Source organism: Phyllobates terribilis, unplaced genomic scaffold, assembly GCF_046119375.1.
Source record: "Phyllobates terribilis strain yellow unplaced genomic scaffold, ASM4611937v1 Scaffold_3__8_contigs__length_932513732, whole genome shotgun sequence".
NCBI classification, from domain to species: Eukaryota; Metazoa; Chordata; class Amphibia; order Anura; family Dendrobatidae; genus Phyllobates; species Phyllobates terribilis.
Genome location: NW_027362763.1, coordinates 724,708,400 through 724,721,565, shown reverse-complemented (window position 1 = coordinate 724,721,565; position 13,166 = coordinate 724,708,400). Strand labels below are relative to the sequence as shown.

At 42.5% G+C, this 13,166-nt stretch overlaps 1 protein-coding gene across 1 annotated transcript; it reads right to left on the bottom strand.

The window, feature by feature from the left end:
• Window positions 1–1,748: 1,748 nt before the first annotated feature.
• LOC141257493 (cysteine-rich PDZ-binding protein-like) lies at window positions 1,749–9,857 on the bottom strand. Its single transcript, XM_073672064.1, is given in 4 exon segments — window positions 1,749–2,887; window positions 4,406–4,509; window positions 7,302–7,356; window positions 9,761–9,857. Coding segments are annotated over 4 exon segments (321 nt in total). The 3' UTR covers window positions 1,749–2,822.
• Window positions 9,858–13,166: the final 3,309 nt, after the last annotated feature.

The following is a 13,166-nucleotide window of genomic DNA, read 5'->3' as shown; positions in this document are numbered from 1 at the left end:
TGGTCCCCATCTTGTAGTAATGTGCCCCATCCTGGTCCCCACCTTGTAGTAATATGCCCCATCCTAGTCCCCACCTTGTAGTAATATGCCCCATCCGGGTGGTCCCCATCTTGTAGTAATATGCCCCATCCTGGTGGTCCCCATCTTGTAGTAAAGTGCCCCATCCTGGTCCCCACCTTGTAGTAATATGCCCCATCCTAGTCCCCACCTTGTAGTAATATGCCCCATCCTGGTGGTTCCCATTTTGCAGTAATATGCCCCATCCTGGTGGTTCCCATCTTGTAGTAATATGCCCCATCCTGGTGGTCCCCATCTTGTAGTAAAGTGCCCCATCCTGGTCCCCACCTTGTAGTAATATGCCCCATCCTAGTCCCCACCTTGTAGTAATATGCCCCATCCTGGTGGTTCCCATTTTGCAGTAATATGCCCCATCCTGGTGGTTCCCATTTTGCAGTAATATGCCCCATCCTGGTGGTTCCCATTTTGCAGTAATATGCCCCATCCTGGTGGTTCCCATCTTGTAGTAATATGCCCCATCCTGGTGGTCCCCATCTTGTAGAATTGTCCCCTGTGCTGTTCTTCACACACATAAAAAAGAAAAAAAAAAAAAAAAAAAAGAGATTCCTCTCACCTGTCCTCCGTTCCCTTGGCGTCCTTTGTGCACATGCAGCCCGCAGGCACAGACCCCTTGACGATCCTGACCTGGTCCAGGAGGAGCCCACAGCAGCGCTGCATTCCCGCGCAGAGACCGTCTCCCAGCAAAGCATTTCCAAAGCCAGCCGCCGGCCAATCAGAGGCCAGCAGCTGATATCTGTGCATGGCAGTGACGTCATACGCCGCTCCGCTGGGAAGCAGATATCAGCTGCTGGCTTCTGATTGGCTGGCGGCTGGCTTTGGAAATGCTGTGCTGGGAGACGGTCTCTGCCCGGGAATGCAGCGCTGATGTCGGCGGCTCCTCCTGGACCAGGTCGGGATCGTCAAGGGGTATGAGCCTGCGGGCCACATAAAGCAGCCTCAGGGGCTGCATGTGGCCCGTGGGCCGCGTTTTTGAGACCTCTGGTCTAGACCCTTAGATCAGGAATAGGACATTTCATAACTTTCCCAAATTCTTATGAAAAAAATATTCCCCATAAACTGCATTGAACTACTGTACCCGATTTATTATATATTTTAGGAGTTGGAGTCGGTCCATTTTATACCGACTCCGATTCCGCCTCCACCAAAATGGACACCGACTCCGACTCCACAGCCCTGATAGAAAATCTGAAGAACTATACTACATTTCAAACTGGAGGTATTAGCTAATATTATTACACCTACTACAAATTTGGATAGGGTCTTGGAGATGGAAATACCCCTTTAACCTCCAAGTTCCCCAGTTCTCAATTTGGTCAATCATCTGTAAGACAGGCAAAAATTGTATGATCACTGTGGGTCAGGCTGCAGAGCCCCGACAGATCCTGAAAATGAAGAGCCAAATATCTCCTTGTGAAAAAAAAGCAGTGGTGAGCATGTGAGACCACCACATTTATGGGCAGTGAATGGGGTGGGTGTCAAAGAACTTCGGATCTCCCATTCTTATAATCGGTGGCATTCCAAGTAGAATCATACAGATATCACCTTTCCAGTGGATAGGATATACATGTTGTTTGTAAGACAACCCCTTTAACTTTTGTGTAAGTAGTACAGGGATATTTTACAACTAAGGTATATCCAAGCACACACAACAAACATCACAAGACATAAGATTTTAAAACATTCAGCTTCTTTAATTTACAAAACTCATAACTCTGGATCAAGGATACGGAGATCACAGATGTTATTCAGTGTGGACTAGGAGCTGTTCACACTGGTGTTTAGCATCTGTTGTGCCAGATTTCTATTATTCTAATCAAGAAAAATAATAATAAAAAAAACTAAAAGACCTATTTACATGGGCTGAAAATCGTTTGAATAAGCTTTCGGAAAGGAAGTATCAGCAGAAAATTACTTATTGTTTAAATCAGGTTTTTATGTTACATGTATTTTTGAAAAAGGTTTTTGTTTTTTATAAAAATAAAAAATTAGTAATTTTGCAATTTTCACACAGGCCACTGGGACTTTTTTCTTTAGACTCTTATTTCCTGTCTTTTCAGCAGGCTCCTTATCAGCAGAGGTGTGCTTAAAATGACAAGTTAAGCCTCTAAACACAGCTGATAACACAGGATCCACCAATCAAAACAGGCGTGGTCACAGCTCCCCCTCCTTTCACGATAACCTTTGCACACGCTCATTAGATGCTTCAATACATAAGATAGGGTCAGGATCCGACCATTGTTGCTAATGTGCATGTGTTCTCTCCAGAAACAATAAGAAAGTAAAAGCCCCAGCGGCCAGTGTGAAAATTGCAAATGTTATTTTCAAAACAAATTGTGACATGTTAAAAAAAAAAAAAAAATAACTTTAAAGACAAAAAATTTATTTAAATCGGTTATTTTCTGATGATGCTTTAAGAACTATAGTTTTTTTTTATTTAATTGGAAGCAATGGCAGTAATGTGATACCCTAACCCTGTAACTTCAAGTTCACGCCTGCACTGTGAAAATGACAAATTGAATGCAATAAAATAACATAATACAGTTAAAGCGGGGAAAAAAAGTCCAAATTCACCAAAAAACACAGACAGAGAATACGTTAACTAATATCAGAAATGGAAATCTCAGATAACTCGTCTGCTTAGTAAAATAAAGTCGGGACATGAAATATTTCCATGGATGATACAGAGGTAAATTCTCCGTCCATCCGGCTGGGAAAATGTGATTATACTACAGTTTTACAGCTCTTTACACGGAGGTTTGCTTATAGTTCTTTGTGTCCAGGACTTTCTTCCCACACATGGCACAGATCCCTAGAACAATAAAAATATAAAAGTATGAAGGAGTGAAGATGTTGCCATCACCTTACGTTGATTTATACAGTGTGTTAGCCCCTTGGAGGTGCAGCAATATATTTTTGGGTGTTCTATATATATATATTTTATTAATCCCTGAAGGCAGGGGTGGGGAATCATTTTTTTTTTTTGCCAAGAGCCATTTGGCTATTTATACCACCCTTCAGGGGCCGTACTAATCAGGCGCTAACTCTGCCCCCAAAGTATGTCCTGACGCTGGCACTGGGGTCAGGATGTAATTTTTCACTGCACGCGCGTCAGGGTTCAGTAGTGAACACTGCGTGCGCACAGGGCAAGATGAGATGAATGGGCTAGCAGCCATCAAAACACAGCTGCCGGGGGCTGAATAAAAGGTTACCGAAGGCCGTAAACAGCCCGTGGGCCTGAGGTTCCCCACCCCTGGCTCTAAGGTAAATAGAACCTGCGACCGGCTGGTCACGTATTACAATCTATTGTATTAATCTAAGAGGCACAACCATTGCAGTCAGTGCGAGCTCCAAGTGCAACAGTCAGTCGAGTGCCAGCGGTATATCACAAACGGTAAGTGCGCAGACCAGCCGGAAATGTATTGCGGATGTGGATAAGGGGTTAAAAGGATCGTACTCTATGGACAATCCCTTTTTATTACAATGGTCCTCCATTACGATCACAAGATGGAGACTCCCAGAAATCAGCTGCAACCTGAAGAAGAATCCAGCAGTAAGAGTCCAGGTCTCCTGCAGCGCCACCACAGGGGAAACGAAGCATTACAAGAATTGATAGATGCAAGCGTTGGGCCTTATAGAACAAGATATGCTCTTTAAGCAAAAAAGAGGGGTGTCTTGAATTGGGGACCCCCTATCTCCTCCTATGAAGCTCTAGTAACAAGAATTTGCATACTGACCCCAGACTTTTCTCATAAAGGTTTACTAGAAAATCTCTGCAATCAATCAAGATCTCAGAGCACATTCAGACATGACAGAATTGCTGCAGATGTGCGGCACGGATTTCGTTCCAGTAGGGTTTTCACACCCACATACACATGTAGCAGAAAAATGTGTACAAAAACAAACGTAAAAGCCGTAAAATGCATTAAGTGAAATCCGTAGCAAAATCAGAGATGGAAAACATCTGCCATGTAGTGGCACTGCCTTACTGCCACCCCGCTTTCCCAGACTTCTAACTGGTAAATGTAATATATCCCTTTCTCATTTATAAATGAGCAAAGGAGCAGATAGGCCATTCTGGTTCTCAGAAAAGCTGGGTCACAGCCCCTGTCAGTGACAGCCCTGCAGCAGCTGAACCCCAAGCACAGATATGAATAAGGAACGCAGGTTGTTTTACAGGTAAATGCCTATTATTTGAAGGGACGTCATAAAATACTAAATGTTCCCAGCAGTGGTGACTAATGGCCGCAGCTCATCGCCAGGGATTTCAGCTGCTGCATCCTTGGAATTATTCTTCTGCAGCTTTACGGTTTTGTTTTCCATTGCTTACCCTTCTTATAGGCACATCCTTGGCAATAGTGTGATCCTGGCTGGTGAACAGAACTTTTGCAGATACGACAGATCGCAAATCGATTTTTTCCATATGGGTCAAACCTAAGACAGAAATAAAAAAATGATTACATACATACACATATACATATATAATATATATATATATATTTTTTTTTTTGATTGGTGTGTGTGAATGAAGATTTAAAAGATTTAAACACTAATCACAAATATATTGGCAAACAACATGGGAGAGATGGAAAGGTTTTGTCTGCAGGATCATAAGACTGCAGCATGTACTAGTAAATCAGATAAGACTCAGCGATTCAAGTCTATGGGTGCAAAAAAAATAAATAAATTGCATTTCATACGGAGCCACAGTATAACATCCGATTTTTACGAGACATGATACACTGACCTGGAAAATGGTTACACCCAATTGACAATTTATTTTCAAGAAGAATAGCAAAGGAAAAGAAACTTTATGGAAAGTTGAAAGGATCATCCACTACTTTAAAACTTAAAGATCCAGGGTCTTCTTTTTATGTCTTCCACCATCCTGGGCCCATAAATGAGAACTTTTAAAGTAGGACACAACACCTAAGGCCACGTTCGCACGTTCAGTATTTGGTCAGTATTTTACATCAGTATTTGTAGACAAAACCAGGGGTGGAACAATCAGAGGAAAAGTATAATAGAAACACGTCACCACTTCTGTATTTATCACCCACTCCGGGTTTTGGCTGACAAATACTGATGTAAAATACTGACCAAATACTGAATGTGTGAATGTGAAGCTAAACCATCCTTCGTGCTCCGCCTGTGCAACACATTAGAGAACTGTGGTCCACAGTAGTAGGAAGAAAATAGATTAACGCTTTTTTTTTTACTATTTTAAGTGATTTCTATACAACCCCCCCCCCCCTTCCTCAGTGAATCTGGTATTTTGGGTTGTAAAAACAATCAGCTGAAATCTTCCTGCCAAACTCCAAGGAGAGTGACTGGAATATTAAAGGGTTTTTCCAGCTTACATAAAAATTAAAAAATGCAGAAAATGTTATAACATAAAAGAGAATACATGCTCAACAGGTATAACACCAGCGCAGGTCCCTCCAGTGGTCTCTGCAGGGACGGGAATCAACCATGTCCCATTCTTCAGTCACCTGACTGCTGGGGCACGTGATTGTCTGCAGTGGTCTGAAATATCATCGCACCTGCGCTGGGGCGATCGAAGGGTTACGGCCAGTAAAAATGTTACCACCATATAACAATCCTTGCATTTTGGGAACAAAACATTGTCAGACAACCCCTTTAATTGTTGGTGACAGATATGACATTTCTTGTTCCTGCTCGATCTCTAAATAGTGCTAATTTCATGTAAATGAATGGAGGGAGGAAGGATTGTCCTATTCTGTAGGCTGGAAATGGCCGTAACCTTTCCTGGAAGATGAATTATTTTGTGTTACCATGGTCACATCTCAGTATGATCTTCCCTGAACACCGCGCCGTCCTGCGATACATCGCCCCATGGCGACCTGTAACGAAAATGTATGTCACAGGTCATTAAGGGGTTAAAGTGGCATTCCCATCTCCAAGATCCTATTCCAATATGCAGTGGGTGTAATAACAATAAGCAAATACCTCCAATTAGAAATGTAGCATAGTTCTTCAGATTCGCTATGTCACATACCCCATGTGCAGGGCATTGCAATAGCTTAGATATCTATAGTTACGACCACTCACCTAGTAACAATTAATTAGTTCCTAGGAGGGCTGTGGAGTCGGAGTCATGGAGCCGGTATCCATTTTGGTGGAGTTGGAGTCGGTATAAAATGGACAGACTCCTAAAATATATAATAAATTGGGTACAGTAGTACAATGCAGGATGTGCTGTAAATGTTTTCATAAGAATTTGGAAAGTTATGAAATGTCCTATAAATGTCTGTTCTGTTCCTGATCCAAAGATCTGAGCTTTTAGTGGAGAGGAATCTGTGCTTCACTTTATGTACCCGCTCAGTAGTGACCAGTGCTGTGGAGTTGGAGTCAGGGAAATTGAGGAGTCGGAGGTTTGGCTTACCAACTTCACAGCCCTGGTTGCTAGTGGTTGTTAAACATAGATACCTAAGGTCCTGCAATGCCCGGCACATGGGGTAAGCGACATAGCGAATCAGAAGAACTATACTTCATTTCTAATTGGAGGTATTTGCTAATATTACTATTATTACACCTACTAAATACTGGAATACGATCTTGAAGATGGGAATACCCCTTTAATGAGGTTTTGCAGATGGAAAGCTTCCTCACTGCATAGTGAAAAGATATGCAACATTTTCACTGCCGCAACTCAGTAACCATAAATCTGACTGCAGCAATGACGTACCCAGCTCCCCCGTGTGACCACTGCAGACAATCACTGGTATTAGCACTATAATGCAACTAAAAATTGCAGCAAACTGGCAATTTTTTTCTGTTAAAATAACATCCGCCCAAACAGAGACCAATGCGACACCATTATAGTTAATGTGGTCCATTTGGTGCCATAGGACAAATCTATTTTTGCACGAGTTCTGAATTTCTTTTCCCGTAACAAAATGATTGTAATTAAAATGATTAAATGATAAAAGTAAAATTGGTTGTTCGGCATTAATTGAAAATGAGTGAGGTCCAACTTTTCCCTAAATAACTGTAGTGCATGGTGGGTAAAGTGTATGGGAGCTGCAGGTATGAGAATAGCTCATAGAACAACATCTGTAGATCAGGAGCCAAGATAATATAACAATGTGTAAGCCGCCATCCAGACACAACAAGAAAGCAAACGACCAAGTACAGCGCAGTATCCCGGGAGAATATAGGGAGAGGACATGGACACAATGGTAACCGCTTCCGCAGGCACTAACCTCGCCCTCTTTGATGTCAGGGCTTTGTTTTCATTCAGTTTTCGGCCGCCGCTTTCTGCAAGTTAATTGATAAAGTAAATTAATTATAGTTTTCAAACGTCCTTTAAAAAAAAAAAAAAACAAAGCAAAGAAATCACAAAAAATCCTGACTACATTCATTATGTATCTGAAGCCTGATAAGGTCTTAATATGGAGCATTACACCATAGGCAAAACTGAGGGAGCGATATTTTGCATACACGCTTATTGTTTTCAGCCTCCATACTAACCTACCAGCGTAAGTGGGTACCAGGGACAGATAGGAAAACGTATACACATTGACATGCAGGTTTATATTAGGCAGACATATATAAATTATACACCTGCTAACACATTACATGCATTTACACATTACACAGATATACATAGCACACACATACACACAAGCATATAGAAAATATACAGAATGACATTTTTGTGATGCACGTACTCAGATGTCCAGACTATTTTTTTTTTTCCATTTATTCATAGCTGTAACAGCCATAACTTTTTTTTATTTTTACAAAAGCTTTGCTTTCTGAAGTTTATTTCTTTAGAGGGACGACCTGTCGTTTTTTTTAAATACCATTTTGCCAAATACATATGTAAGTGTTATTACATCTGTGTTATTTATTTTTTTACCTATAAAAAAAGTTGTAAATAAAAAAAAAAATTGCGCCATTATTTCTGCCATTTACCAATCACCAAATATGTCCATGTTATTTACTGGTTTGTGACATTCATTTTTAGAAAGTGTACATTAAAAAATGTCAAAAACAAACTCCGACTTTTATTTTGCCCCCAATATGCAGGTAAAGAAATGTACAGGTATATAGCAATATCTGATTTCTATGTACCAGTACACTATGCCTATAAAGAAGAAGAATACTTCACATACAGTTGATCCTCCTTTACTACTGGAGTTAGGACTGCACAAATGTGAAAAGATCCCAGAGTTATCCTACAGGTTTTACTTTTTTTTTCTGCTACAGGAAAGAATAGCATATGCTATGTTTAGGCTTTCAAAATGAGAGGGAAACTTAAAGGAAAGTGTTCTAGTATGAATGTCAACAAGGCACGTCTTAGTATCATCGTGTACCTACATGGCTATGGTGTCCTGGTACCATATGTCAAAAAGTGTGAATCGGACTATGTCAATTCATTACAACACAGATACAGACTTCTATGATGCCTGTATACCTTTTCTGTCTTCATTCTACTGCAGGGTTGTATTAGAAATAGGACTGTACCAGGGACATTAGGGAAAGCCGCCGTTGAGCGGGCGCACAGTTCTCGTATCTTAGGGTGCCAATCTCTGCCGGTGGGTAGGAACAGCAGTAGGTGAAGACTAGAGTCATATATAGGTCCTTCCTGGCTGTGATTAGTCTCTTAAAACTACCTTTTTTTAATAATTGTACACAGGGTTTAGTGTTGGTGTATTGTAATCAAAATAATAAAATCAGTTTTTAAGGGAATTTATGTTCACTGGTACCATTAACCCCTTGGCAACCTTAGGATTTTCCGTTTTTTTGCTCCCCTTCTTCCCAGAGCCATAACTTTTTTATTTTTCCGTCAATATGGCCATGTGATAGCTTTTTTTTTTTGCGAGACGAGTTTTACTTTTGAATGGCACCATTGGTTTTACCATGTCGTGTACTGGAAAAGTGCAATTCTACAATTGTTTGCTTTTTTTACTGTATTCAATAAATGCTAAAACTGACTTGCTATTATGATTCTCCAGGTCATTACGAGTTCGTAGACACCACACATGTATAGGTTCTTATTTTATTTAAGTGGCAAAAAAAAAAAAGTCGCCATTTTCCGAGACCCATAGTGTCTGCGCTGTGGAACTGATTGACAGCGATCCTAGACTAATCAGGTGACTGCGGGGAGTGACGTTTTTAACTTAATTTTTAAATACTCACAGTCAGAGTTTAAAGGGGTTGTCTGGTCTTAGTCTACAAGTCTGCAGTGAAACTCTGTCTGCAGACTGGTGAATCCTCACATCACACACACTGCGTGCTGTCAGGATTCTCCAGTGCTGGGAGCGGGTGGTCATATGATTGCTGGTATACGATTTGCATACTTCGGCAGCATTTGGCCTCGCTCAATTCACTTGCATTGAGCAAGGCCGCGCCCATCTAGTCAACAAGTGACCTGATAGAGGTAAATCCCGGTGACCGGTTTCATTTAAGAAACTAAATTAAATAAATGGTAGAGGAGCAGCTCTGACGCCCTGAAATATCCCTGCTTGAAGGAGAGAACAGACAAGACACTATAAAGGATGGGAAGATGGTGGCAGAGGTGTCATCTACTCCCTACGCTTACTATTTCTCAGACTGTTAGATGTTGGCACACTTCAAACACACAAAAAAAATGTCCACAAAGTAAGAAAAGGACACACAAGACACTCTGTGAGATGAAATGTCATAAGTGATTTACCAGTGGTATTCCTGGCCCCTGCCTTCCATGTGTCGGGGGTGATTACTGTGCCCAGCTTCTTCTCACCTGTAAAACAGACATCACATCAGTAAATCATTGTGATAATAACCACCAACATGAGAAACGGGTGAAAGAACAATCAGTCCAATTCATGACGAGCTGTAAGAGACCTTAAGTCAGAAATCTTACTCCGGTACCTGATTGGAGTAAGATTTGCAGTGAGGTGGATGGAGGCGCACATCACTTGTCAGACGCTCCTCTTAATGAATCTGGCGCCTCCGACTCCAGCACGTTTCCTGTAAGACTGACAAGAACGTCGCCAGTCTTGATGAAATCAGTTATAAAAAGTCCACAATATGTTATGATGCAGAGGATTTAAGTAAAATGGGTGAGGAAACAAGGTACTGGCAGACAATTGATATGACTATGTGTGAGCTCCAGTACACACTGTACATACAGGATGGCAGGTTTTCAGTCACACAATGGCAGATTATGGAAATGTTACTCTATTTATTGTCATATTTAATACTATAAATTCATGTCCTCATTAATCATCATTTTTCCCTAATTAACCCCTTAATGAGCAGGCGGCCTGAAAGGGGCGAAATAACCAGACCGTTTTATTTTCTTTTACCATTTCTGCTTCACCACTTTTCAACAGTCATAACTTTTTTTTTCACCCACATGGCTAATGAGACTAAAGCCAAGTAAGCCGCAAATTTACGCCAATTGGTCGTTATCAGGTTAAATCAGTAACAAAAGAAAGCTTCATTAAAGAGGATATTTCACATTTCCTGACATGCGTTCAGCCCCCCATACACTAACGTTGTCCGAAACTGCCAATATCGACAGGTTCGGCCGACAGTCTAATGTGCATGGGGGCCCCTGACAGAGGATGACGGGAGACATAAAGATCCAACATGTCTGATTTCAAACTACAGAGATTTTGGTTCTCGAGGTAAGCCACCGACAGAGATGTCTCACACAGAACACAGGACCGCTTGCTCCCGAGTTTGGGAGAGACAGCTGAGACAGCTGCCAGATGAATGATCGGTCAAACCAATGATCGTCTGACAGGTATATAAGGTGTATGGGGGCTTTAGTAAAGAGTTAATTCCCTGTAATATAACAATTCTGGAGCATCAGTTCTCACAACACTGCATAGTGCTGCTCCTCTGTTACCAGGGCTGTGGAGTCAGAGTTGATGTACATTTTGGTGGATTCGGAGTCAGTATAAGGTCTGTTTCAAGCGTCCTGATATTTCCGGTACTGGAAAAAACAGTACAGGAGATATAAGTGTCCACCTGTGTGGCAACCATGTGCCGCATCAGGATCAACGTACCGGCGCCAGGGAATCAGCGGCATAGGCAGCGCTGTTCCCAGGTGACGGAGGCATCTCTCATCTGTCCCCTGCTTGCGCTGCAATCAGCACCAGCAGTGGACAATGTTGACAGTTGTATTCTGCCCCCACTGTGTCCAGCAACTGTAAAAATAAAAAAACACATACTCTCCTGTCCGATATACTGTCTCATGCCGTAATCCATCTGACCGGCAATTATGCATCAGTGTCTGCAGAGGCTTGATGCGACCGCACACGCTGAGGAGCAGAGGAGAATGACTCGCTGCAGCGAGCGGGTACCTGACCTGCGCTGAGCTCAGTGAGTGACAGGACATCGCTCAGTGAGCTCAGCGCAGTGGCATTCTCCTCTGCTCCTCAGCATTTGCAGTCGAATCAAGCCACTGCAGACGCTGATACAGAATTGTCGGTCAGATGGATTACAGGATGGGACAGTGTTTTGGACAGGCGAGTATAAGTGTTTTTTTATTTTAGTCTTATTTTTAAACTTGCTGGACACAGCGGAGGCACAATACAACTGTCAACATTGTCCCCTGCTGGTGCTGTTCACAGCGACAGCAGGGTACAATGATGACAGATGCCATCAGCACCCGGTGTCTGGGAACAGCACTAAATGTACTGCTGATTCCCAGGCGCCGGTACGTGTCACACGGATGTCATCTATGTGGATGCTTTACAACCCGTGCAGCGTGAAAAAAAATGGTCATGTCAGTATGTCGTGGAAACGGTCCGTGGAAACACACTGACGTGTGCGCAGACCCATTCATTTGACTGCCTCTACGTGTGAAAACTGTCACCACGCGTACTGAAGACACGGACATGTGAAAGAGGCCTAAAATAGCCAGACTCCGAAACTATATAATAAATGGGGTACAGTAGTACAATGCAAGATGTGCTGTAAATGTTTTCAGAAGAATTTGGGAAAGTTATGAAATGACCTATAAATGTCTGTTCTGTTCCTGATATAAGGGTCTCTGCTTTTAGTTGAGATGAATCTGTGCTGCACTTTATGTCCACGCTCAGTAGTGAAGCAGGGCTGTGGAGTTGGGAGTCGGAAGTCAGGGAAACTGAGAAGTCAGGGGTTTGGCTTACCGACTCCACACTCTGTTACACCTCCAAGAAATATATTAATCCATTGGCAACTGGGCGTTACCCCTCCTATCAGAGACATGTAGTGCACATGAAGACGGTGTAGGGTCCTTCATCCATACCCGACCACCCATTTGCCCATGTATGTACAAATTTCCCGAATGAGTAAGAGAGGAGCAGAACAATGTGGAGTTCTCAGAAAAGAAGCTTCAGAATCGTTCTATTAGAAGGAGAACAAGTATTTACTAAAATGTCAGGAGAGGCGACAGGTTCCCTCTAACCCAGGGAGGCCAAACAGTATACAGCGTAATGGGCCCCACATAGTCCTCCATCCAGAATAATGGGCCCCACATAGTCCTCCATCCAGAATAATGGGCCCCACATAGTCCTCCATCCAGAATAATGGGCCCCACATAGTCCTCCATCCAGAATAATGGGCCCCACATAGTCCTCCATCCAGAATAATGGGCCCCACATAGTCCTCCATCCAGAATAATGGGCCCCACATAGTCCTCCATCCAGAATAATGGGCCCCACATAGTCCTCCATCCAGAATAATGGGCCCCACATAGTCCTCCATACAGAATAATGGGCCCCACATAGTCCTCCATACAGAATAATGGCCCCACATAGTCCTCCATACAGAATAATGGCCCCACATAGTCCTCCATACAGAATAATGGCCCCACATAGTCCTCCATACAGAATAATGGGCCCCACATAGTCCTCCATACAGAATAATGGGCCCCACATAGTCCTCCATACAGAATAATGGCCCCACATAGCCCTCCATACAGAATAAATGGGCCCCACATTTGGCCCACAGGCCGGTGTTTGACACGTGTGCTCTGACATCTGACATCAGAGACCAATCAACTCATTTAATAAAAAAAGAGGCAGCTGACCCCACTGATGTAGATTAGCGTTATTTTCACAATGAAACGTGCCACAATTTGTGAC